The following is a 22,331-nucleotide window of genomic DNA, read 5'->3' as shown; positions in this document are numbered from 1 at the left end:
ACATGTTCATGCACAATAGGCCACATTGCTGAAACACCAGCCCTTATAAAGCACTGCCTCCACCCCCCCCCCCCCCCCAAAAGTCCAAAGCATTATAGCACGTGTCTACTTGCAAACTAAATTGCTAAGGACTTTACCTCCTGATGAAATAAAACATTACTCTAAAAAGCTAGTAAAATGATTTGTTTATACTGTCGGAATAATTGCATTCCCTCTCACCTTATCTGGACTCCACGTACATCAGAGATATGGTCACATAATTTGCAAAGGAAGGCAGGTGTCATTTCACTATTGAAATGGCCTACATATTGACAGCTATAATTATTTATTGCATAGACACTACATCTTGCCCTTTACACTACACACAAAATAGTCAAATCTCATCTTTCCTGATAGATTTGACTCTAAACAAAAGATGTAGATAATTGTTAGTGTTTCAAGCAATGGATATCATAAGATCTACCAATTTGACATGAGAAAACATGGCTCTTCAACATGAGCCGGCTCAAAAAGTCGTCCTTAAACGACACTAATATCGAAGATCTTTTTACATACAGCATAGACAGTGATTAGTGGCTGGTGTGTAACATGACATATCATCCAAACAACAGTAAAAGCAAGAGACCACAAATATATATTTACAAGTTTATTCTTGAGCAATATCTACATATTAAAACGGCAAGAGCAACAAATGTGAAAACCAGAGCATTATTTAATAACAATGAATAATTCCATAAACTCCAAGTCCATTAAGACAGACTGCCGATTAAGCCACAAGGCCAGTAATGTAGGGAACATAACGTATGCGCAGAGGATATAGCAGTGTTCGAAAGCGTAGGTTTGATGTATGTGATCCACATGGTGCTGTAGGTTAAAGGATCTTAGATGAAGGTGATGCGTGTGCGTCCCTGATTGATCTGCCAAACGTTGAGCTCCTCATATTCGTCCAGTGCAGCTTGGAACTGGGCAGGAGTGAAACCACGTGACACACACTTTTGTTCTGCCTCCGCCATGCGTACCGCTTTAACCTTTCCACTCTCTCCAGCCAGCTCTCGCACCAGAGAGAAGATCACATCTGCTGGTCGTTGGGTCCTAAAAATCACACACACAGGGAGAGTTGGCAAAAATGTATGATACCGATGGCATTCAGATGTTCTGCATTGTAGCAGCTTTAATAAAGCTTGCCAAGCTTATAGCCAAAACCTTGTGCCAGCTTGTTTACTGGCTACTGCGAATCTTTTTTTTTTTTTTTATGTGGCAGCCAGAAAGCTAAGGATGACAACACCCACAGCAACTACTTGAGGGACAGATCATGCACTGTTATTACAGCCCCAAAGGGTCACCTGCTTTTGATACCCTACAGGAATAACACCATGCAGTCTGTTACATAATTACAGAGCCTTACATTTTCTTTCTGGATAAGCCAACAAATAAGGACAAAGATAGGTATGGGTAAAATGGGACAGTAAGTACATTTTCTTTACTGTAGGTATAGTTACAACAGATATCCGTTGTAAACAGAGCTGTTAAAGATAAACCAACAGTGTGTTACCACAATTATTTGAAACTTATGTTTAATGAATTTTCTAGTTTGAATCCTACAAACCTTTCCTAGTCACGCAAACAAAAGTTCAGCTAATGATTTAGTACCCATATTTCCCAGGTCTAAATAGCACCCAATTTCCCTTCCCCTCCATCTCTCTCTCTGAGGTTTCTGGTTATGAAGAGTGAATCTGGAGACAGCTCTTCTATTGGGTTTGTGCGTGTGGGTGTGTCCACAAACCTGGTGGTGTTGGATTTGTCAGCCTGTAGAGAATCTTTGCTCATCTCCATAAGTCTCATGGCTTCATTCACATCCTCCTTCTCCACCACATCCACCATGCGGAGCCTCGCCTACAACACATGCACATTTCACCAACACATCTACAGTATGATGCACATCAGAACCAACCACAGTACCTTAATTAACATTTTCCAAAGCATGCTTATGTTTCCATGTTTCGCAGTCCAGAGGTCACATTTGTGCCCACAGCGAGTTGTGCCGGCACTGTCAGACCGAGACAAGTGCAATGCCTTATGGGAAAGCCAGCAATTGCCCAAGTCTCCGCCTCTCAACACCAGCTAGTCTCTACTGGCTATGTTAGGTGAAACTCCTCCTGTTCGGCATGTGCACACAAATGCAGAAAGAATACCGGGCACCTGGTGTTAGTTCAAGGTACAGTCAGTTTTGCATGGGTTTGCACAGCGGTTCTGATGAAGGCTGACTGCCCACCCCGCAAAGCTAACCGGTACCACGATAAAAGACTTGCATCAAGGTGCAGAAAGAGCAGGGCTGAAGATGAAGACTTGCTGCACCCCCTACTGGTAAGTTAGTAAATGAAATTTTTTCAGCTTTCATTTCTGGGCTGTTGTGCATTCATGTGACAGCACTACATCCATGAATGGGTGCAGGAACAAGTGCAAAACATTTCATTTCATGCAACTGTGCAGCGCAGCCATGTGTTTGGAAGTGCTGGTTCTGCAGTAGGCATGTTCAGCTACCTGCACAAACAGCACTTTTAACACTCAGCAGCTGAAACTCTGATCGTGACCAAGAAAACTCACCCAGATGATGGCCAAACTTTTATTCTACCTTTTGTGTTTAAAACTAAAGCTATAAGGCAAACGTTATGAAGTGTGGTCAAGAAATGTGAAAGGTTAATTTAGGTTATTCGTTCTTAGGCAATTACTATAATAAGGACTCTTACTGTGAAGGCATTGGCTAGTTTTCCACCTGGGGGACACATCCACAGTATAAGAACAGTCAGTCAGGAGTTGATGGCTGATAATATACCATGACTTGTGCAAAAGCTGTGTCTCCACACCAGTGAATGCTAAAGCTGCTAACAACAGTAGGCAAGGCGCCCAAATCTTCTCAACCCACATCCAAATCTTCAAGGTCATGCATGCTTGTCAATGTACACTGACAACTATTAAAATAAACAAAACGGCCATAAAGCCACTTCAGACAACAGATTGAGCAAAAACATTCTGCCTGTTAAATGGCCACACGAACGCTCATTCTTTACACCAAACCGTATTATAGATCGGTTCCACATCATTGGGTTTCACTGGGGACTGCTCAAATGGTTGTGTTGACAAAAAAAAGATTAAAGCTACATCCATAATGGTTAACCAGCTGCTCCAGCGGTGACTGCAACCAGCGTGTGACAGAAGTGCCCACACTGCGGTAGAACTAACACACTACCTGCACTGTAAGCACTTTATCACAAACCAGCTATCAGAGGAGTAAGTAGAAAGACCGGGAATAGAGGAGGGAGGGGGGTGGGGGTGTGGTTGTACACACACACACACACACACACACACACACACACACACACACACACACACACACAAAAAAAATGGTTATGGTGTTTGTGTCTCACCAGTGCTGTGGACAGACGCAGGATAGACAGCAGAGTTCTGGCAGAGGTGAAAGTGGTGTCTTTGCTCACTCGTGCCTCTTTCCTCATCTCCACATAAGCAGCAGTGATGTAATCAGCAAGAGGCTCAGGAACAACTGGCTGCCTCCTTTTACACTTGGTCAAATAGCGCCTACGGAGAGAAAGGAAAAGAAAGCCCATTGTTAAACCATTGAGAATGCTCTGAGCATATGGAGTAAATGACATTGATGATAACACTTTCAATTTTAAGTCCTATTATAAATCTTTCAATGTTCTAACACCCCCATCATGCCAATCTCATTTGTACTGAAGTTGGCTTAATTCTAAATGAAGAATCCACAAATTCTAAACCCATGTGAACAGCAAAGAAACGAAAGACACATGTGCATTTACGTACCTCATCAGCTTCATGTCAATGGGGGTGAAGTGTGTGGGGGGCTGCTTTGAATGCTGGTGGACATAGGTGATGTGCTGGGCTAGACGCAGGTCATTGTCTGTATCTGGTTTATCTTGGATGAGCCACAGCAAGTCAAAGCGGGACAGCAATGCTGCTGGCAGCTGAATGTTTTGTTCAATACTCTTGCGTGGGTTATAGCGGCCATATGCTGGGTTTGCTGCTGCCAGGATCGAACAACGTGCATTCAAAGATGTCATAATCCCAGCCTGAGAGAAGGGGAAAACCAAACAAAAGATCATTTTATTCAAATACTGTGGACATACAGATATATGGATATGCATTTTGTTATTTAATTGTATTGTCTTGTCAAATTAGAAATACACCAATTCCACCAAGACAAATTCCTTATACATGCACAAGTACCTGGCCAATAAAGTGAATCGAATTCAGGAAGGCACGCATACTGGTTTGTTATTTTGAACATTCCAACACTTCTGCCCAAATGTGGGCCACTCCTGGTTACCTTGGCAATGGAGATGGTCTGCTGCTCCATCACTTCATGGATGGCTGTGCGGTCAGCATCAGCCATCTTGTCAAACTCATCAATGCAGCACACCCCCAGATCTGCCAGCACCAAAGCCCCACCCTCCAGGGTCATCTCCCCAGTAACCGGGTCACGCATCACTGCTGCTGTCAAGCCAACACCTGAGGACCCACGTCCTGTTGTATACTGACCTGAGGGAAAGAACAAGAGAACGAGCATGAGTGTGTATACTGTATTCAAAGACTGCAGTATCGGAATGAGAAAATATGGGGAAACTAACTGCGAGGCGCCAGGCGGTCGATGTAGGACAGCAGCTGTGATTTGGCCACACCAGGATCTCCCATCAGACAGATGTTGATGTTACCTTTACACAAACACATGTAAACACATGAAATTCTGAAATCATGGCCCATGCAAATTCAAACTGTGGTTTATCTTTTGGGATCAAGACAATTCCAGTGCTTACTTTCTAATATCTTTTTGAAATGTTTGTGTATAGTGTCTGTACAGGGAGCTGTTTAGACAACAGCAGATAAGTATGATTATCTGACCTCTGATCTTCATCCCACGTGGTGCTTGTTCGACTCCACCCACCAGTAAGAGCAGCAACGCTTTCTTTACGTCCTCATGGCCATAGATCTCCGGAGCTATTGACCCTGCCAGCTTCTCATAGAAATCCTCCTCTACACACAACACACCCAGTGCTCACTCCTTTAACTTCCATATAACTCCACATCATTATACAGTAGTGACATGCTGCAGCATCTGATACAGAAGTCTGAGAGCAGGAATCCTGACATTACAACTGGTTGGATTTAAATCAACCCTAAACATAGCCCTACAATCCCCTTATTAGTGAAACTATTGAATTTTAGCAACTTGGTAAGAATGTAAAAAATGACAAAGCTTATTTGTGACTGAACCACAAACTACAAACCTGTGATCTGACGCAACTCCTCCTCACTAAGGTCCTCTGTGCCCAGTTCATCATCCTCTGTTTTATTCATGAGAGTAATACTGTGAGCTTCCAGGTATGTCTCAGACAGCAAACCCTAAAACAAAGAAAACATTCAGCAATATTATGGAGTGGACCCTCTGTGTACATTACTTGAATAATTATCTTAACTTTTTGTTGCATTTCCATCCACCCATTACCATTTTAGCAGGATTTAGTAAAGCTACATAGCTGTATGGTTTGCAATGAAATTCATGTGAGTGCATCAAGTTTTAGTAATGAAAGTACTGTTCGGATGGGAACAATTTTCCATGGGAGGTGGGGTAATGACCGTTAACCACAGGACATCTAATGTTTATGACCAATTCACCTGGGATAAGAAATCTTGGTATAAATTACAGGGATGGGAGTTTCATTTACCCTTACCATCTGTCTCACTGTCTTACATGAAAATCATTGTTATTAGCTTGGTTATCCACAGCCAAAATCACCGTATCACGTGGCATCTCACCTGCACAGCCTGTCGGAAACCAGAACGAAGAAGAGGAAGAAAGACTCCAGAAACTGCCACATGATCTCCAGGCTGTGCCACACGTGTGTTCTCTCCTCGCGCATACACAGTCATACTGCGAGGGATATTTCCCACAGGAACCTGGTCACTCTGTATTAGACAAAACAGAGTTTGAGAGTCACACATGCATTCTCTCAACAGCATAGCCAGTTGAATCTCTTGGCCACTGGTAAAATTCAACGAGTCAAGAAATCTTAAGTGTTACCAAAAAAAAATAAATAAAAATAAATAAATAAATAAATTTTTAAAAATTAAAAGAAGACTGGGAACAATTCATAAGTTTTCCTAAAAACTCAAGACAGAAAACTGACTAAAGAAACCACTAGAATATTTTCAATAGCAGTTCAACAATAGTCACCTACTCCAATATTCTTATTAAATGTAAAGTTTAATAAATATTTACTTCTCTAAAAACCTGACTTTTTTGGCATTGAAGCATATTTGTTCATTGTAAATAAAACATATAAAAACATTACATTCACTACCCACAATTATTGCATATGGTGTTATTGTAAGGAATCGCTACACACATGCTCCTGGATGCGTAGCTCCTGGAATTTTACAAACTTTGACCCCCTCGTCTGCAAGTAAAGGCGTCCCCCAGACTTGTTGGTCACACACTCCTGACTGGGACACATAATGAGCGGCATGAAACTTGGAGACGCAATCTAACAGAGGGCAAACATCAATAGGCACTGGTTAGACACATCAGCTCAAAGCAGCTCCTACAATTAAGAGATTTTAAACCAACAGTACCGGCTGGTAGGTCTCCGCTCCACACTGGTCACACGTGTATGTGGCAACTGCCATCATTGGCTTGACCTCGGTTGCCCTAGTAACAATGCCCCGGACAGTAACCAGCTTGCCAATGCTGTCAGCCTTCACGTCCCGCACAACCTTCGGCTTTAAGGTGGATGGAGGACGGAAATAGACCTCGCTTGAAGAGAAAAGGGGAAAGGGAAATATTCCATTATTGCTTTGTTACTGCCCTGTGTAAAGGGGCCCAGTCTCTTGGTGGTCTTCACTTTGGGGACAGACCCTTGTAGAAAATGACACTTACAATCTCCTCATAAGCTCAGAAGGGTATTGGTTCCTGAAATCACGTGTATCTGCAGGATCACGGCCTCTCGCCTCCATCATCAGACGGTGCTCAATATAAACATCCAATGCATCTTTTGCCACCACCTAGAACAAAATACCAATATTCAGCGGAAGGCAAAAGAAAAAAGACCAAGCTACACTACATACACGGTGCTCATGTTCATGTTGAATATTGAAGCCTGTAAAGGTCTTTTCCATCTGAAAATAACCCAATTACTCTATTTTAACCAAGTGTGCATGCCCTTTATTAAACATTATAATAAGCATGTACATTAACACAGCCCATCTGCTGCCTCTAAAAAGTAAGCAATAACATCCCTAGGTGTGCATACCTCTCGTTCTCGGTACTCTGGCAGTAACTCATGCACAGCATCCGCAAACAGTCCTGTGTAGCGTTTGGTGTTCTCGCACACGCTCTCCACGAGCTCAGGATCCTCCTCTGCTACGTCATCCAGGTCCACCACCAATGCCACCTGCTCTCTGTGTGCCAGAGACACCTACATACATGCAAAAATTTTAACCAGATTAGTTAGACAACCTCTGAGGAAAACTACCTTTGTTTGAAAATTGGTAGAAAGAAAAAGCCAGGTGAACGACAGACAGATGGATTCTCACTAACCAGCTGGGCTCCATATTTGAACACTTTCTTTCCAGAGTCATCTTCAGAATAGAATTCCTGCAGGAAGCGCTTACACTTCTCTACAAAGCATAAAGAAAGACAAAATTAGAAACCAACTCAGTGGCTCAGAGCCAGACAAACAGAAACAGAAACACTGACTGTACAGTTAACACTTCAGAATGGAATTCGGATCAATTGGTTGCGCTGGGCTACAAAACAGGCCACTGAAGCAGAACACTATTCATTTGTTTTCGTACACGAAAGTTACTTTGTGACAAATCTACAAGTTTTGCACATTGTTAGATCATGTTCTTTGAGACGGTGCGGCATCACTGGCTTATTGATTAATTAAGGAGGGAAAAGCAAGACAGAGACTTTCTACATTGGCCTAAAAGATTGTTAGTATGGAAGTTTACTGACATTTAGCAGATCTCTGCATAAGATATATAATCCTGTAACATGAGATATACAATCCTGTAACAAACCTAGCCTGAAACACACTTACACAATATGTGATGGTTTTTAGTAGCGCATTTCCTCCTTTGAGGTAGTAGTGTTTAAAGGAATGGTATTGGTATCGATGAATACTATGCCTAAGCATTTAAAAACTGCTTACATGATCAGTCAAATGATGTATGGTTGTTTGGCATGTATCAAAAACCTTTTATTTTTACATGTTATCAGTGCTGTTCAGCACTCTAAATCAAAATACAGCAAAGTGTGCCTTATAACTGTTACTTATAAAAATGTTGGTACCAGCAAAAAAAAAGTGCTATTGTGCACTTCTGTATGATACCCAATCATCTAATGTTACTAAGCAAAACTATTTCTTCAAGTACCCCTTACCTACCAAACGATGTAAACATTTTACCCTTTCAAGGTTTAAATAATACTGTTATTCAAGAATGATAAAGACTCAGTAAGTAAACAAAAGCCTTCATCACGTGACAGACATTTTATCCAATGGCAATGTGATCTAACTATACAGAGCTTTATTACTATTTCAGGGGTTAGGTTTTGCATAGTTGAAAGGGTTAAATTAATGAAAATTTTCTGCACATGACCGAACTGCAAACAATAAAACCTCACCAATTCAAACTGAAGCCGAGCAGGTGCCGCTACAGCCACAAAGGAGAGGCACCCATTGATAAACAGCGGTCACGTGACCAGACCCCTCCCCCACACAGAGAAGAAACACACAAAACTGCTTATTAAAGCCTCCAGCTCTTCCCGAAACCAGCCTGCAGGTACATCAAAGCGCTCAAACGCCTCTTAGTGCTCAATAAAATGTAACCAAACACGCATTAACTGAAACATGAGCGCAGACACAACACACTTAACGAACCAGGCACGACACACAGCTAGCCTGGGTGTATTTAAACAGAGGTGCGTTAGTGCGTGTTTTCGGATTTGAAGCTGGAAAGCCCGGCCGTGACGGAGCTCTTTGTTGAAGCTCGGAGCTTCATCTTTTTACTGCGATTTTAACTTTACTGACCTACGTCTACACACATACGCACCTCACGCACAAAAGACATGTTATTTACAAAATAAGCCCTCCGCAGAGCAGATCTTTATGTTCTGGACTCCCCACACCACCCCCGCCCCCAACCAAACCTTTTTTATGGCTAAAGGAAAACAACCCCGTTTGCGCGTCGTGTACGAACCGCGTTGTGTCCAGATCCCGGTGTCTGGGTGCTATGCTTCTTCCCGCGCACTCAACTCTTGCAGCGTCCCGCTATAAACCGTGATGTAACCGGGCAAGAGAGACGGAGCTCCGTGCTCGGTGCTGTTTTTGTAAACAAAGAAGCACATGGCTCCCAGCCTTCTCACACACAGTCCACCTCCGCGCTGCTCAAAATAGTGCCTTCGTAGTGAAGCGCGAAAGACCCCCTCCCCCCGCGTAAAAATGAAGTCCGTGCGCGTGAAAAAAACTCAGTGTTTCTGTAATGAATATATTACAGATCAAATCGGAATCGCTTTGACGTAAAAAGTTGTTCGTCTTTGCACATTTTCTTTGATCAGACGAGCGGTTTAAAAATGAAAGCAAGGGGCCAAAAACTCTCGGGGAGTTTATGTAATAGCGGCGTGCACATGCGCCTACTATCCGCGATCAGATACTCAGACCCAGCAAAAATGAGATTTAGCCTAGATGCTTTGTAATAGACAAACAGACGTTAAGTTTTAAGGAAACTTCCACTATTTTTTTTTTTTACAATTCTGTACAGATCAGTCGTTGAGATTTAAACAAAGTCATTTAGAGTTGCTTCATGTGAAATGGTTCACTACAGAAACTCACCATTTAGGATTTAAAAGTAGTGGTGATAGGAAGCAGTGTTCTCGATGTCAAAAAATGCAAGCTGTGACATGCGAATCTACAAGCGTCTTCTGACTTTTTATGTCATAAGACACGGAGTTTCCTTTCAGAGTTTAACAAGGTTTACAGTTCCATGTTTAATAGGTCGTTTCTAATGAGTCTGCTTTGAGTACCTATAGTAAAGCCCCTGCTCCCCGAGTCTTGATCCAACCAGAAATCCTTTGTTTTTGCTCTTAATTGCTATGTTGATCCAAAGAAAAAAAAAAATAGTGTGAGCGAGCCTGATTAAGAGTTTGTGTAAATGTGTGTTCCGTCCGTTCGCTCTCCACGTGCTCCTCCGCGCGCCACACGCTCTTTGTTTTACAGCTCCATCCGGGTACTACAAGTGCAGACAGATTCGGTTTACAGAATCGATGCTTTCAAACAATCCGATTCAGTGAATCTAACGAGTCACAAACTCCTCACAGAAAGAGGAAGCAGCTGGAAGCTATTCAAAGAAATTACAAGCGAATTCAAATAGGTTGTTCTGGATATGTCACTGTATGGTACTGTGCACCATTAATCTGTTCATTTACATTCGAATTCCAATATAGTCATCAGTGAGTAACTGGGACGTAAACATTGCGCAGTTGTTACGAATAGGCTCAACTCAGTGAATTGGTTTGACGGATTCATTTCAAGAAAGTGATTCATTGACGATTCGGACATCGCTACCGAACATCCGGGTATTGCGACCTCACTACAGCTTTAACGAACTCGTCAGGAGAAACTTTTCACACTCGTTCTTAGCAAAATACAGTTTAGAACAAATAATTGCATATTGCTTGAAGATGCTGATCTACTAGATGAACAACAACAAATGCGAATGCTCGCTAGCAAATCTAACTCAGCGAGAGTTAGACGTTAAGGAGCAAAGTTGGCCTGCTAACAATGAGCCGTGCTAATATGTTAGCTACTGAGCCATCTAAAGCATAACGTTAGGTTACTATTGATTAGTGTTACTCAATAACAAACACGTTAATTAACTTAATTTAAACTTACTTAAATTACTGATAACGTGCCAAAAAGCTGATAACTTACTGCTCTGCCCTATATTAAGCCTGGTCGATGGTGACATTTCCCATCTCTAACTTTGTTACTCACACGACTAAGTATTACTTGCTGAAAACCCGTTTCGCATTAAAAGTCAAACGTAAGTTATTTTTTTTGCAGTAGTTATTTTTTGGTTATAATAACAGGGCAGTAGGTAGTTTTATACATTGAAGTATTTTGTACAATAAGCTCACTTCAGAGTACCGAGTTATCATAAACTCGGGTTGTGTCCCATATATAGAGGTTAATGGAGATCTCTTACCTTTCTCCGCCATATAGTCTTTCGGTGCCATTTTCAAACAGTGTTTTGAGGTTTAGGCCCCTAAATCGTTCCCTTCCGACGATAGGAGCTCCTGATTATTGATACCGAAGCTGATAACCTTAAAAATATCTTAAATGCTTTATATGTCGTCGTGTCTTCTCAGCGAGCCACTCCGAACAGCAAAGTCTGCGAAAACTGGCGGGAGTCTAGCCTCGCCCTCGACCAATCAAAACGCGGGCCTGCCTGCGCACTCCTCCAATGAAAACTCGAGTCTACATTTACTCTCCACCAACGAATACGAGAGTCTGTAACTTGGAAGGGCGGGTTTTTAGTGTGGCGCGAAAAGCAACAGAAACGTCACACACCACGTGACAGCGCCTATCAATAGCATTGCCAACTGCAACGGCGCCAAAAGTGTAGAAGTGAAACGGCGACCCCAAACTTTAAGCTACGCTGACAAAAATATAATGAACTTTTAAACCTCGTTAAATAAGCAAAATATAATATAAATATCATAATCATTATTATTAAGGTTTTCTTATTTTGAGCAACAATATACTTATGAATGTGCAGTACTGAATTGTAATAGTGTAATAGGTTTCCAGTTTTGAAGAATTTTGTGATCCCTTTTACTTTCAAGCCATAAAAAGTGACAAAAAGTAGTCTTACATACATGGAATGTCACCTCTCATTGGAATGGCAATATTTCATGAGTCAATAATAGTTGAAAACACAAAACTTAGCCATTCAAAGGCATATTCACATATTTTACATATTCGAGAGGTACTCATTCATCTAATGCTTACATCTGCAGTGGATGCACTATTCTGAGCTTTCAAGCCTTGTGTTCAGTCATCAGAAATGAAACAGTATGAAAGGCAGTACACAAAGAAGATAGTAAGAATTTAAACATTTAAAATGTAACACCATTAAAAAGAATTATATACACACAAACGCACAATAAAAATGTCCATTCTTCTATTTTGTGTGGGTTAGGGTAATATTAGGGTTTGGCTGACTAAAATATATCCATGAGGACATGTGATTGGGTGCATGGGACACATTTTCTACAGCCCTAATTTAAAAGAAACAGTGTAAGGTGGTTGGATCAATCACTGTAAAGACACCACTACAAGACCACCACTGAACAGATTTTTTTGAGTGGAGCATTTCCAGCAAAGCAGCAATATTGACAGCGTAGCATGTTATGGTGCTGGTTAAAAAAAAAATCCAGCCAAGACTGACCACTTGTGAAGGGCTAAAAAATGTGCATTAACACAATCTCTAACTGCACATCAGCAATGTGGGGCTACATCCTGTGTCTGCCATCACAAATATGTTCAGTGTCTCTGCTGTGCCAATAATGCTTCGCCACCCAAATGAAGGTCAACAGCATTTAAAAAAAACTGACCAAAGATGGAATGGAGTAAATAATGAACAGGCTACATTCTGTAATCATGCACCTAAGTAGACTTGTTAAGGTAGGTGGACCTCAGTATTATCTAAAGAAATGTATGTACATCTAAGCAATTATTTTTGACTCCAGTGCATGTAATGAAGTTTTGAGTGTGTACAAAGCATAGACACATGACACAAAAAAGAACAGACAAAATGAAAATGTCTCTTGTCATGCTTGACGTGTTTTATTACCTGAGGGAGCACTGAACGTAATCTTGTTTTGTTCATAATATGAAACAGTAAATTATTCTCATCAACCCAACTTATTTAACTTGATTTATAGGCCAATTCATTTCAATTCAGTTGCGTTAAAGCAGAAAACAAACCAAACTGTAATCATGCTGTTGGGACTGAAGAACACAGTTACATAAATATTCTGCTTATGCTTTAGGCAGCTTTTGTTAAATTTGTATTTTCAGAAATGGGAAGAAAAGTTTCAAATAGTTTTAAAAATAGTTTAACTCTTAATAACTCTAATATAGATCTGGATTGACAGCTTGGAGGAACAACAGGGACTATTTATTTGCTGAAACTTAACATTCATGAACTACCATATATTTTAACAGGAAAAACAAAATTACAGCTTTCAAGTAATTTTCAGTATGCTGAGATTATTTCTGCAGAATCCTCAGGGTTCATTCGAAAAGATCTTCAAGAAAGCTGGTGGAGTGGCGTGTGGATGGCTGCAGGACATGGACAGATGAAACACAATGAAGTTTATCAACCACACTGAATTCTTATCTGACATAAATTGCCAGCTGTATTTCTCACTCTTATAGCTGTAGTACCACTAATAATTACAGACAAATTCTGACTGTCTGCAGTTACTGATTTATTAAGTGCATGTAAATGCACTCATTGTGCTCATTGGCGCTGAGGCACATGGACAATAGGGGTCGACCCATAATTTGAACCGATATTCAGTATTCCAATTCCAATATTCAGTATTTCCAATTATTGAAATTGGCGTTTGACACTGCTTCCTTGTCGATAAAAGCGGCAATCACATTCAACAAAACCTGCTTCTGAAGTCTGGACCAATGTCCTGCCTACAGCGTTACTGGATTGCTTAATGTGGATGAATCATTGAGTACAACCAACCAGCACTTCTGTAGTCTGTCTCTGTGTCCCGCTCCAGGTTAAGTGCACTGAGCTCCATTTCTCTGACAAGCGTATCTGACTAATAAACATCACTGATAGCAATTTTACTTATTTCATCTGTTTATTATCTTAAAGATTAATGTGTAAGCTACTATTTTACAGCCTATACTGTCTAAAGCTCAAATCACTTTATTTCTTGTAATGTTCTAACGTTCATTTAATACATGAATATTGGCCCCAAATATCAATTCAACTGAAGTTTATTTGTATAGCGCTTTTTACAACAATGTTGTCACAAAGCAGCTTTACAGAAGTTTCAAAACATACAGTTACAACCGGTATCCCCCAGTGAGCAAGCCAGAGGTGACGGTGGCAAGGAAAATCTCCCTCAGACTGAAGGAAGAAACCTTGAGAGGAACCAAGACTCACAAGGGGAGACCCATCCTCCTCTGGTCAAACAGTACTTACAATTTAATAAGCTAAATAGCAAATAAATGCTAAGAAGATCTCTGTTTGAAGTCTGCATGGTAAAGCTTTAGAAACTGCACTGGTAGAGGCAGTCTCTGTCTGAGTGTTTATGAAAAGTGGGTGTGAGCTGAAACAGTCATCCTATCTCAATATCAGTTGGCAGTGTCCTTGTTAAAGCAATAATTGATAATCGGCCCTGAACACATTGGTCGACCCCTAATGGGTAACACAATACAGCCTATTTTACAAAGCCAAAAAAAAAAAAAAACTGTATGAATGTTTTTAAATGCAATTTTTCATTCATTCATACAGGAAAAAGTTGACATACAGACTTTGGTATTGAATATGTTGACTTTTTTGCACCCATTCAGTGGTTGGGAGTATTTTTTGTGTGGTCTGCGACTTTAAGAGCTCATTTGGGTAACTGCTAGGTAACTGCTAGCTTTCTTTCTCACAATGGAGGTCAAACGATGGACAATAAATTCACACTGATTGTAAGGTTTAGTTGCCAGTGATCAAATCGGTATTAAAAACTGGCTGTAAGTACAGAGTACATGTCTTGGTTGACACAAGTTTCAACTGACATTCAGGTCTGAAAGGATCTACACTCTGACTGGCTGAGCTAGATTCTGCTTAGGTTAGATGGATATGTCAGAATAATTTACTTTGATTCCCAGCAATATCCAAACACCCTTTAATTGTTTTCAAGGCTATTCTGGTTTTGGGGGGAATCAATATCATGTACATACACATATACCTAGATTGAACATTAAACTCATTTTCTGCCTCACCAGAGATACAGCCACTTCATAGTCTGAGTCTTCATCATCATAACCCTCGATCACTGGCTCCTCTTCCTCCTCAAAGTCCTCTTCAATCAGGGAAAGCCTGAACACACCCACAATATACAAAACATGAACAACTTGGAAGGAAGAAAAAAAGACGAGTGTAAACCATTAACTACACAATTATCTATTAGCTACAGAAACACTCACATGTTGAGTTGTGACTGTATGTCACTGTGTTCAGAAGGGCTGTACTGCTCTCTCCTGTGGGTCAATGTCTTCCTCTGCACAGGCCTACAAACACATTTAAAACCACTCCTAAAAGTACTCAAACAGCAAAATATTTTATACATGGGTAAAGCTTTCTGGGTAAACATTCATTATGTAGTACTGGGATAGTACTGGAATAATAGAAGACTGTATAACTTTTTATTAAACAATAAGGTTTAACAGGCTGGTAATTGGACCAAGAGCCCCTGAGGATGCGTGTGTTTGCATACCTTTCCGTGAAATCGTCCCCTGATAGCTGCCCTGAGTTGATCTTATTGAAAGAGCCTGGAGAGTGAAGGGCCCGCTGCATGTCTGCAGTCCTACTGGACTGAACAGTGGAAGTGAGGGCAGGAGTACCCAAACTGCTGGCTGACCCTAACCACACAAAGATGTCAAATGTTGAGATGACAACATGCTGTTTTAATATAGCTGCTGTGCTTCATCAACGTAACTGACTGCTGAAAAGTCTATTTGTTTTTTTCCCCTTTTTACTGTCACCAGCACACATTTTTTTGGTTGGAATTGCAGTAGGCATACAAAAAAGGAGAGGCTGTTTAGTGAAAGTGTTCTCTTGTGTGATGGAGCGCCATCCAATACCTTTCGGATGAGTTGGAGTGAAGTTTGCAATCTAGACTTCTGGACATTTAGGTTATGTTCACACGACAAGCCCTCAACAGCACTCAGATGTTCATTATTGAAGTAAGATAAAGGTGAAAAAAAGGTCAGATGCTTTACTTTTTCAGTGTTTACTGGCACAAACCCCAATTAAGTGCTATACAGCTGCCACATTAACCCTGAATGATGGTTCTCATTAAGATTGCATGGCCACAAATTAGATATGTATCTGGTCTAGGGCCACATATGAAAGTGGCTCAGATCTGATTTGTAAAGATCAGATAGGTATTGTCCAAACAGCTCTCAAAAATTTGACTGATCTGATATTCCAGATGTGTCACCTTCAGCCTGGTAAAGTGAACACAGCCATAATGTGCACTCATTCACTACTACTTCAACATGAAACTTAAATCATTCTAAAAATCCCAGTCCGTACAAAGACCAGACTATGTGTGCATGTACTTATGAGTGTGTCTGTGTATTAACCCTCTATACGGCGCCGTTTCTGAGCAGGCGTGTCAAAAGGGGAGCGAGTTGCCATCTCTCTGGATCCCAAATGCAGGGAACGCTTGTACATATACACACAACTGCTGCTTATGTTGCCACACATACGCCGTAGGTAACTCAGCCTAGAGAAAAGGGGTGGGGGTGACAGATGTTACTAAGGAGTCAAAGTAAAACAAAATAACTTTACATATCTCAAATGTTTTTACTGTGTTTATCCATGTAAAACTGAATAGTGTTCAAGTCTATGTAAGGGAACAGGCAGGAATGACATAAGAAACTAAGTATGTGTGTTCAGGTCTCAAACATACAGCTGAATGCGGTCCTGCTGTACAAGTTTGAAGCTAAATTCACAGAGGATCTCCAGAAATCTCAGATTAGAATGGTCACCTTCATCGGCACCCCGCGCAGCAAACTGAATTCCATCCCTGCACATGCAAACATAAAATATTTTAAAGACATTAAGACAGATTCTTTAAAAATACACACAAATGTAATGGAGGTTTTAAATATCAAGCAGTACTGTCAAAGGTAACTCATAATAAATGATTAATGCCACAATTGTTTTAACACTGTGAACATATCTTCCTAGTTTGATCTTTTAAATTATCCAAAACACACCAACTGAAGCCTAGATGGTGACTATGTTGCTGTGACTTATTCTGTGGCAAATGCATCTTTTGAATGGCTTGTTTCAGCAATATGAAAACTAAAACTATTTTCAGCTACTGCAACACTGACAATGAGCCTGTAATACACACAGGCTCAGTGACAGTGATTATCAGTACTTTGGCAGACTGGACAGTGCTCACGGAAGAGACACTACAAAAGCAAATGTGAAGCTGATCCTTGGATGTGTGGGAAAATATCCCCCCAAATTTCTTACCATAATAAACAAAAAAGTTGACAAATTGAACAATGAAAAATTCTATATCAGCTGTTAAGACTTCTGTATTCTTCTGATGCTGAAAAATTAATAACGTTGACCAAGTTGCCATTCTGACCGCAAATAAAAAAAAAATTGGAATCCAGAAATCTCCTTGAGAATCAATCAGATTTCTACCATTCAGTCTATTTATCTGGAACACTTAAAATAAAAACCTTGACATACAATTTTCATGGGTAGCCTAAGACCTGTACAGCCCATTGGTGAGACTTACTGGTGCAAAGCCAAGAGAGGTTTGCGGATGTGCTGTTGGTTGATACCAAAGCTCATGGCAAATCTCTTGGCCAGATCTTTAATCTCTTTCATCTCTTCATTCTGCTCTTCATCTCTTAATGAAGAAAACATCTGCACGCACGCACGCACACACACACACACACACACACACACACACACACACACACACACACACACTCCACTAAATTAGTGGTCAAGAAAAAAACCAAAAAAAAAAACAAAGGATAATTCCCCTAAAAACACATACTGTGTACATCGTTTAAATGTGCACAGCGGGATCGGTGCAGTACCATGCTGAAGTCTCTATGCCTCTCTCTCACTCTGCAGCCACAAAAAAAAAAAAAAAAAAAAAAAAAAAAAATCTACAGATGCCCCTGTGCTGCTCTACATCACTTTGCAGGACCTTACCTGTAGCTCATTGTGAAGATGAACACACACCTGTTGAAGGCTGAGGCAGACGGTCCTGGCACTCTCTACTGCACTCATAATCTTGGATTTGCTCAGTGTTTCCTTTATTATGTCACCATAATCTCTGTAGAACTATACAACACAAAAATACAACACTTTTATAACCTTCACATGGCCTATGGTGTCAGTCTTGCTGAGACTAAATGACACTAGGGCCTTTTTCTTTCTCATCACTTGGAATGCCCAGGCTTGCAAGCAGTTTACAGTCTGCTATTAGGACATCCTTTTCTAGAAGACAGAAATAACAGTGCAGTTGTTCCCAAAAAAGATACAGTGCTGTGAAAACGTTCTTCTGTTTTTTGGATATGTGTCACATTTGAATGTTAGAGATCAATCAGACTCCTTTTAATATTAGAAAAAGCTAACCAAAAGTAAACACAAAATACCATTTTAAAATTCTATTTATTGAAGGAAGAATGCTGTTCAGCCCTACCTGGCCCTATATGGAAAAATAATTACCCCTTTGCTACTAATTCTGATTAACCAAATTTAACTGACTACTGGGTTCAATTTCACTGACCACACAGACACAATTACTGCCAGACCTGATGAATCTAAACTTCACTTAAATAAAACCTTATCTTGCAACATGAAGCAGCACATGATATCATGTTCTGAAGAGATTCAAATACAGATGCAAAACACTGAAATCTACCAGTCTGGAAAAGGTTACAAAGCCATTGCTAAGGCTCTGGGACTCCAGCAAACCACAATGAGACCCACTATTCTTGAATGGAGAAAACTTGCAACAGTGGTGAACCTACCAAGAGCGGCCAACCAACCGAAATGGTCACACATCAATGACTCATTCACAAGGTCACAAAAAACCTAGATTAACATTGAACGCACTGTAGGCCTTACTTGCCTCAGTTAAGTTCAATGTAAAAGGTTCCATAAAAAGAAAGATAATGGGCAAAAATGGCATTCATGGGAAAGGTGCAAGGTGCAAATTATTGCAGAACATAAAGAACACAAAATCCCATCCTGCATTTGCCAAAAACCAAACAGATGATGGCCAATACCTTTGAGATGATAACTAATTAGATATTAGAATTAACTTTCTGTGATCTCTCTCCTCCAGGGCAGCAAGATCTTCCTCACCTGCCCCTTGGCTGATGGGTGTCCTGCGCAGCAACTGACAAGAACTAATGAAAGCTGAGAGAAGATGGAGGAAATCCCAGCTAGACTTGGATCTTCACTCCTACCAATCTCTCAAAGTTCTCACTCGAAGTTACTGCTGCAAAGTCATCTTTCTACAGAGGAAAACTGGAAGCATCAGCATCTGATCCACACAAACTCTAACATTTTCTCCTCTCTTCTCAACCCTCCTCCTCCCCCTCCACCCTATTTTCTCACCCCTGAGGATTTTGTCACCTTCTTTGAGAAGTTTGATAGAATCCGCCAGTCTTTTCCCTCTGTCCCCACTCCTTCCACTAGACTGCCTCCTCTCATTCTCAATCCCTTAAACTGTTTTTCTTCTCTTTTCACAGATGCTGTCCTTCAACTGATCAAATCCAGTAACCCAACCACCTGCCCATTGGATCCCATCCCATCGGCGTTGTTTCAGTCAATCTCCAAGGACCTACTGCCCTTCATCACTTTTCTCATCAACAAGTCTTTGGTATCAGGCAAAGCTCCATCAACTTTCAAGACTACAAGAGTACTTCCCATCTTTAAGAAACCCATGCTTGACAGCTCTGATGTCAACAACTACAGACCGGTATCACTTATTTCTTTCCTTTCAAAAATTCTTGAACGTGCAGTCTATAATCAACTTTCTCTCTTTCTCACACAGACCCAGCTCCAGGACCTCATCCAGCCTGGCTTCAAACCATCGCACTCTACAGAAACTGCCATCATAGCAGTGACCAAGAAGCTCCGATCAGCAAGATCAGCCGAACTGTCATCTGTCCTGATCCTTCTTGATCTCTCGGCAGCTTCTGACACAGTCAACCATACGATCCTTCTGGGCATCCTCACTAACCTTGGAATCACTGGCTATGCGTGGAAGTGGTTCAAGTCCTACCTGGAGGATCGCTCTTATCAGGTAACATGGAGAGGGTTCACATCCTCTACATGCAGGCTCTCAACTGGTGTCCCACAAGGCTCAGTGCTGGGTCCTCTTCTCTTTACACTAGCTCTCTTGGTGATTTAATACCTTCTTACGGCTTCTCTTATCACTGTTATGCTGATGACACTCAACTAATGTTTTCTTTCTCACCATCTGACACAGGTTTCCAGTCACATCTCGGCATGTCTGTCCGACATCTCTTCATGGATGTCAGCTCACCACCTGAAGCTCAATCCTAGCAAGACTGAGCTGATATTCATCCCTGCAACTACAGGTCCTCATCATGATCTTGCCATCTCATTCGAGAACTCTCTGACTGTTCTGTCTGTAGAGGCAAGAAGTCTTGGTGTGACTCTGGATAGCCAGTTATCGTTCTCGACTCACATTGCGAACCTAACTCGGTCATGCAGATATCTCCTGTACAACATCCGTAGGATCTGACCCTTCCTCACTCGAGAGGCCACTCAGGCACTAGTGCAGGATCTTGTCATCTACAAGGCTTGACTACTGCAACTCGCTCTTGGCTGGTCTTCCCATGCAGGCCATCAAGCCTCTGAAACTCATCCAGAATGCGGCAGCACGGCTTATCTTCAATCTGCCCAAGTTCAGCCACATCACCCTGTAGGGGCTACTACTCGCGACTGGAGCGAATCCGCAACGGACAGGCTTTAAGTCACTCAACAGGATCTAGCCCTTTAAGACACTCGAGGGGGGAGGCACTAGTTGGTTTTAGTTCAGTTATCGTTTTGGAAGAGAGTTGTGAGTTTAGTTTTTGTCTCGTTAAATTAAAGTTTTACCTCCGCGGGATTCTCCAATAACTTGAGCCTCCTTACTTCACGACCCGCTTCAACCCCACTGCTGCACTCTCTTCACTGGCTTCCTGTAGCTGCACGCATCAGATTTAAAACCCTAATGCTTGCCTACAAAGCCAAAAATGGACCAGCCCATACCTACTTGATGACAATGGTGAAATCTCGAACTGTACCACGAGCCCGTCGAGCTTCAAGTACAGCTTGGCTTGACCCGCCATCATTCAAGGCGCACGGAAGACATGCGTCGAGAATGTTCTCTGTACTGTACATACAATATATTGTGCTGCACTTATATATAATATTTTATTGTATTGCACTGTGTATTGTAGTTTATTGTATTGTATTGTATTGAATTGTACGGCACAGAGTTCTGTGTTAGGGTTATATTCTGTGGAGTGATGAGTGAAAAAGTGTAAAAAGAGGAAGACATGGGTCCTGTTACATCTGGCGTGAAGCTAACTCTGCATTCCATAATAAGAACATTGCACCAGCAAACCTGATGGTAGTGGAATGGACTGGGGCTACTTTGCTTTGGCAGGACCTCGTAAAACCTGTCATAATTAATGGAACCATGAATTCTGCTCTCTATCAAAAAAATCCTGAAGGATAATGTCTTTTCATGACTTAAGACTCAAATGCAGTTCGGTAATGCAGTAGCACAATCCTCTGAAGCACAAAACCAAGACCACTTCTGAATGGCTCAATATACAAAAATTAGAGTGGAGTGGCCAAAACTTGGCCTGACTTGAATCCTATTGAGATGCTGCGACAAAACCTTATACGGGCAGTTGGAAATCCCTCCAATGTAACTGAATTAAAACAAATCTGCAAAGAAGACTGAGCCAAAATTCCTCTACAGCGATTTGATGCTTGATTGCAGTTGCTACTGCCAAGGGTGGCACAACCAGTTATTAGACAGAGGTTTATTATCTTGTGCTTACTCATGCTGTCTTCATCATATTAAAATTAGTTGAATGATCTGAAATATTTAAATTGGACAAATTAGTGAAAATAGAAGAAATAGTTTTTCACAGCTCTGTACATAGAAAAGAAAAAAAATCATACTTTATTTCCTTTCTTAATTGTAACTTTGTGTGTGCTAACACACCTTGTTGTAGTATTTGAAGATGTCAGTAGCCGCCCTGAAGTTGAATACACCAAATATAATGAGTTTGCAGTATCCTGCCAGTTGGTTCCTTCTACGCCTAAGAGTACCTAACTTCATTATCTCCTCCTCATCCTCTTCTGCAGCACATCATAAGCAAGTAAGAAAGAAGGCACCAGAGCATTAGAAATGTGTA

General features: G+C 41.1%; 2 protein-coding genes across 4 annotated transcripts in view; both read right to left on the bottom strand.

Moving 5' to 3' along the window:
• Nucleotides 1-633: 633 nt before the first annotated feature.
• On the bottom strand, nt 634-11,491 carry mcm7 (minichromosome maintenance complex component 7). Of its 2 annotated transcripts, none has more exons than XM_017705413.1 (15): nt 11,299-11,491; nt 7,631-7,710; nt 7,344-7,508; nt 6,971-7,095; nt 6,667-6,847; nt 6,441-6,578; nt 5,851-6,000; nt 5,322-5,436; nt 4,936-5,067; nt 4,665-4,748; nt 4,364-4,575; nt 3,841-4,106; nt 3,426-3,594; nt 1,784-1,893; nt 634-1,092 (listed from the first exon to the last, which is right to left on the bottom strand). In XM_017705413.1, exons 1-15 carry the CDS (start codon nt 11,327-11,329, stop codon nt 882-884), a joined length of 2,169 nt encoding a protein of 722 aa, XP_017560902.1. In that variant the 5' UTR covers nt 11,330-11,491; the 3' UTR covers nt 634-881. The 2 variants fall into 2 exon arrangements, with proteins under 2 accessions (XP_017560902.1, XP_037400454.1); XM_037544557.1 differs by lacking the exon at nt 11,299-11,491 and adding an exon at nt 9,295-9,434.
• A 1,427-nt stretch (nt 11,492-12,918) lies between these two features.
• LOC108431907 (cohesin subunit SA-3) overlaps nt 12,919-22,331 on the bottom strand; it is a 34,801-nt gene continuing 25,388 nt past the window's right edge. The window contains exons 24-32 of one of the 2 annotated variants that reach the window (XM_017705376.2): nt 22,139-22,275; nt 18,088-18,219; nt 17,660-17,790; nt 16,811-16,927; nt 16,482-16,624; nt 15,611-15,755; nt 15,321-15,404; nt 15,117-15,213; nt 12,919-13,439 (exon numbers count right to left, since the gene is read on the bottom strand). In XM_017705376.2, the coding sequence (XP_017560865.1) occupies nt 13,392-13,439; nt 15,117-15,213; nt 15,321-15,404; nt 15,611-15,755; nt 16,482-16,624; nt 16,811-16,927; nt 17,660-17,790; nt 18,088-18,219; nt 22,139-22,275 (1,034 nt within the window). In that variant the 3' untranslated portion in view covers nt 12,919-13,391. The remainder of the gene's footprint in view (nt 13,440-15,116; nt 15,214-15,320; nt 15,405-15,610; nt 15,756-16,481; nt 16,625-16,810; nt 16,928-17,659; nt 17,791-18,087; nt 18,220-22,138; nt 22,276-22,331) is intronic. The other variant, XM_017705383.2, reaches the window with a different exon arrangement.

This window comes from Pygocentrus nattereri, chromosome 14 (genome assembly GCF_015220715.1).
Source record: "Pygocentrus nattereri isolate fPygNat1 chromosome 14, fPygNat1.pri, whole genome shotgun sequence".
In the NCBI taxonomy this organism is placed as follows: domain Eukaryota; kingdom Metazoa; phylum Chordata; class Actinopteri; order Characiformes; family Serrasalmidae; genus Pygocentrus; species Pygocentrus nattereri.
Note: the sequence above shows the minus strand (reverse complement) of the source record. Positions and strands in the feature narration are given on the sequence as shown.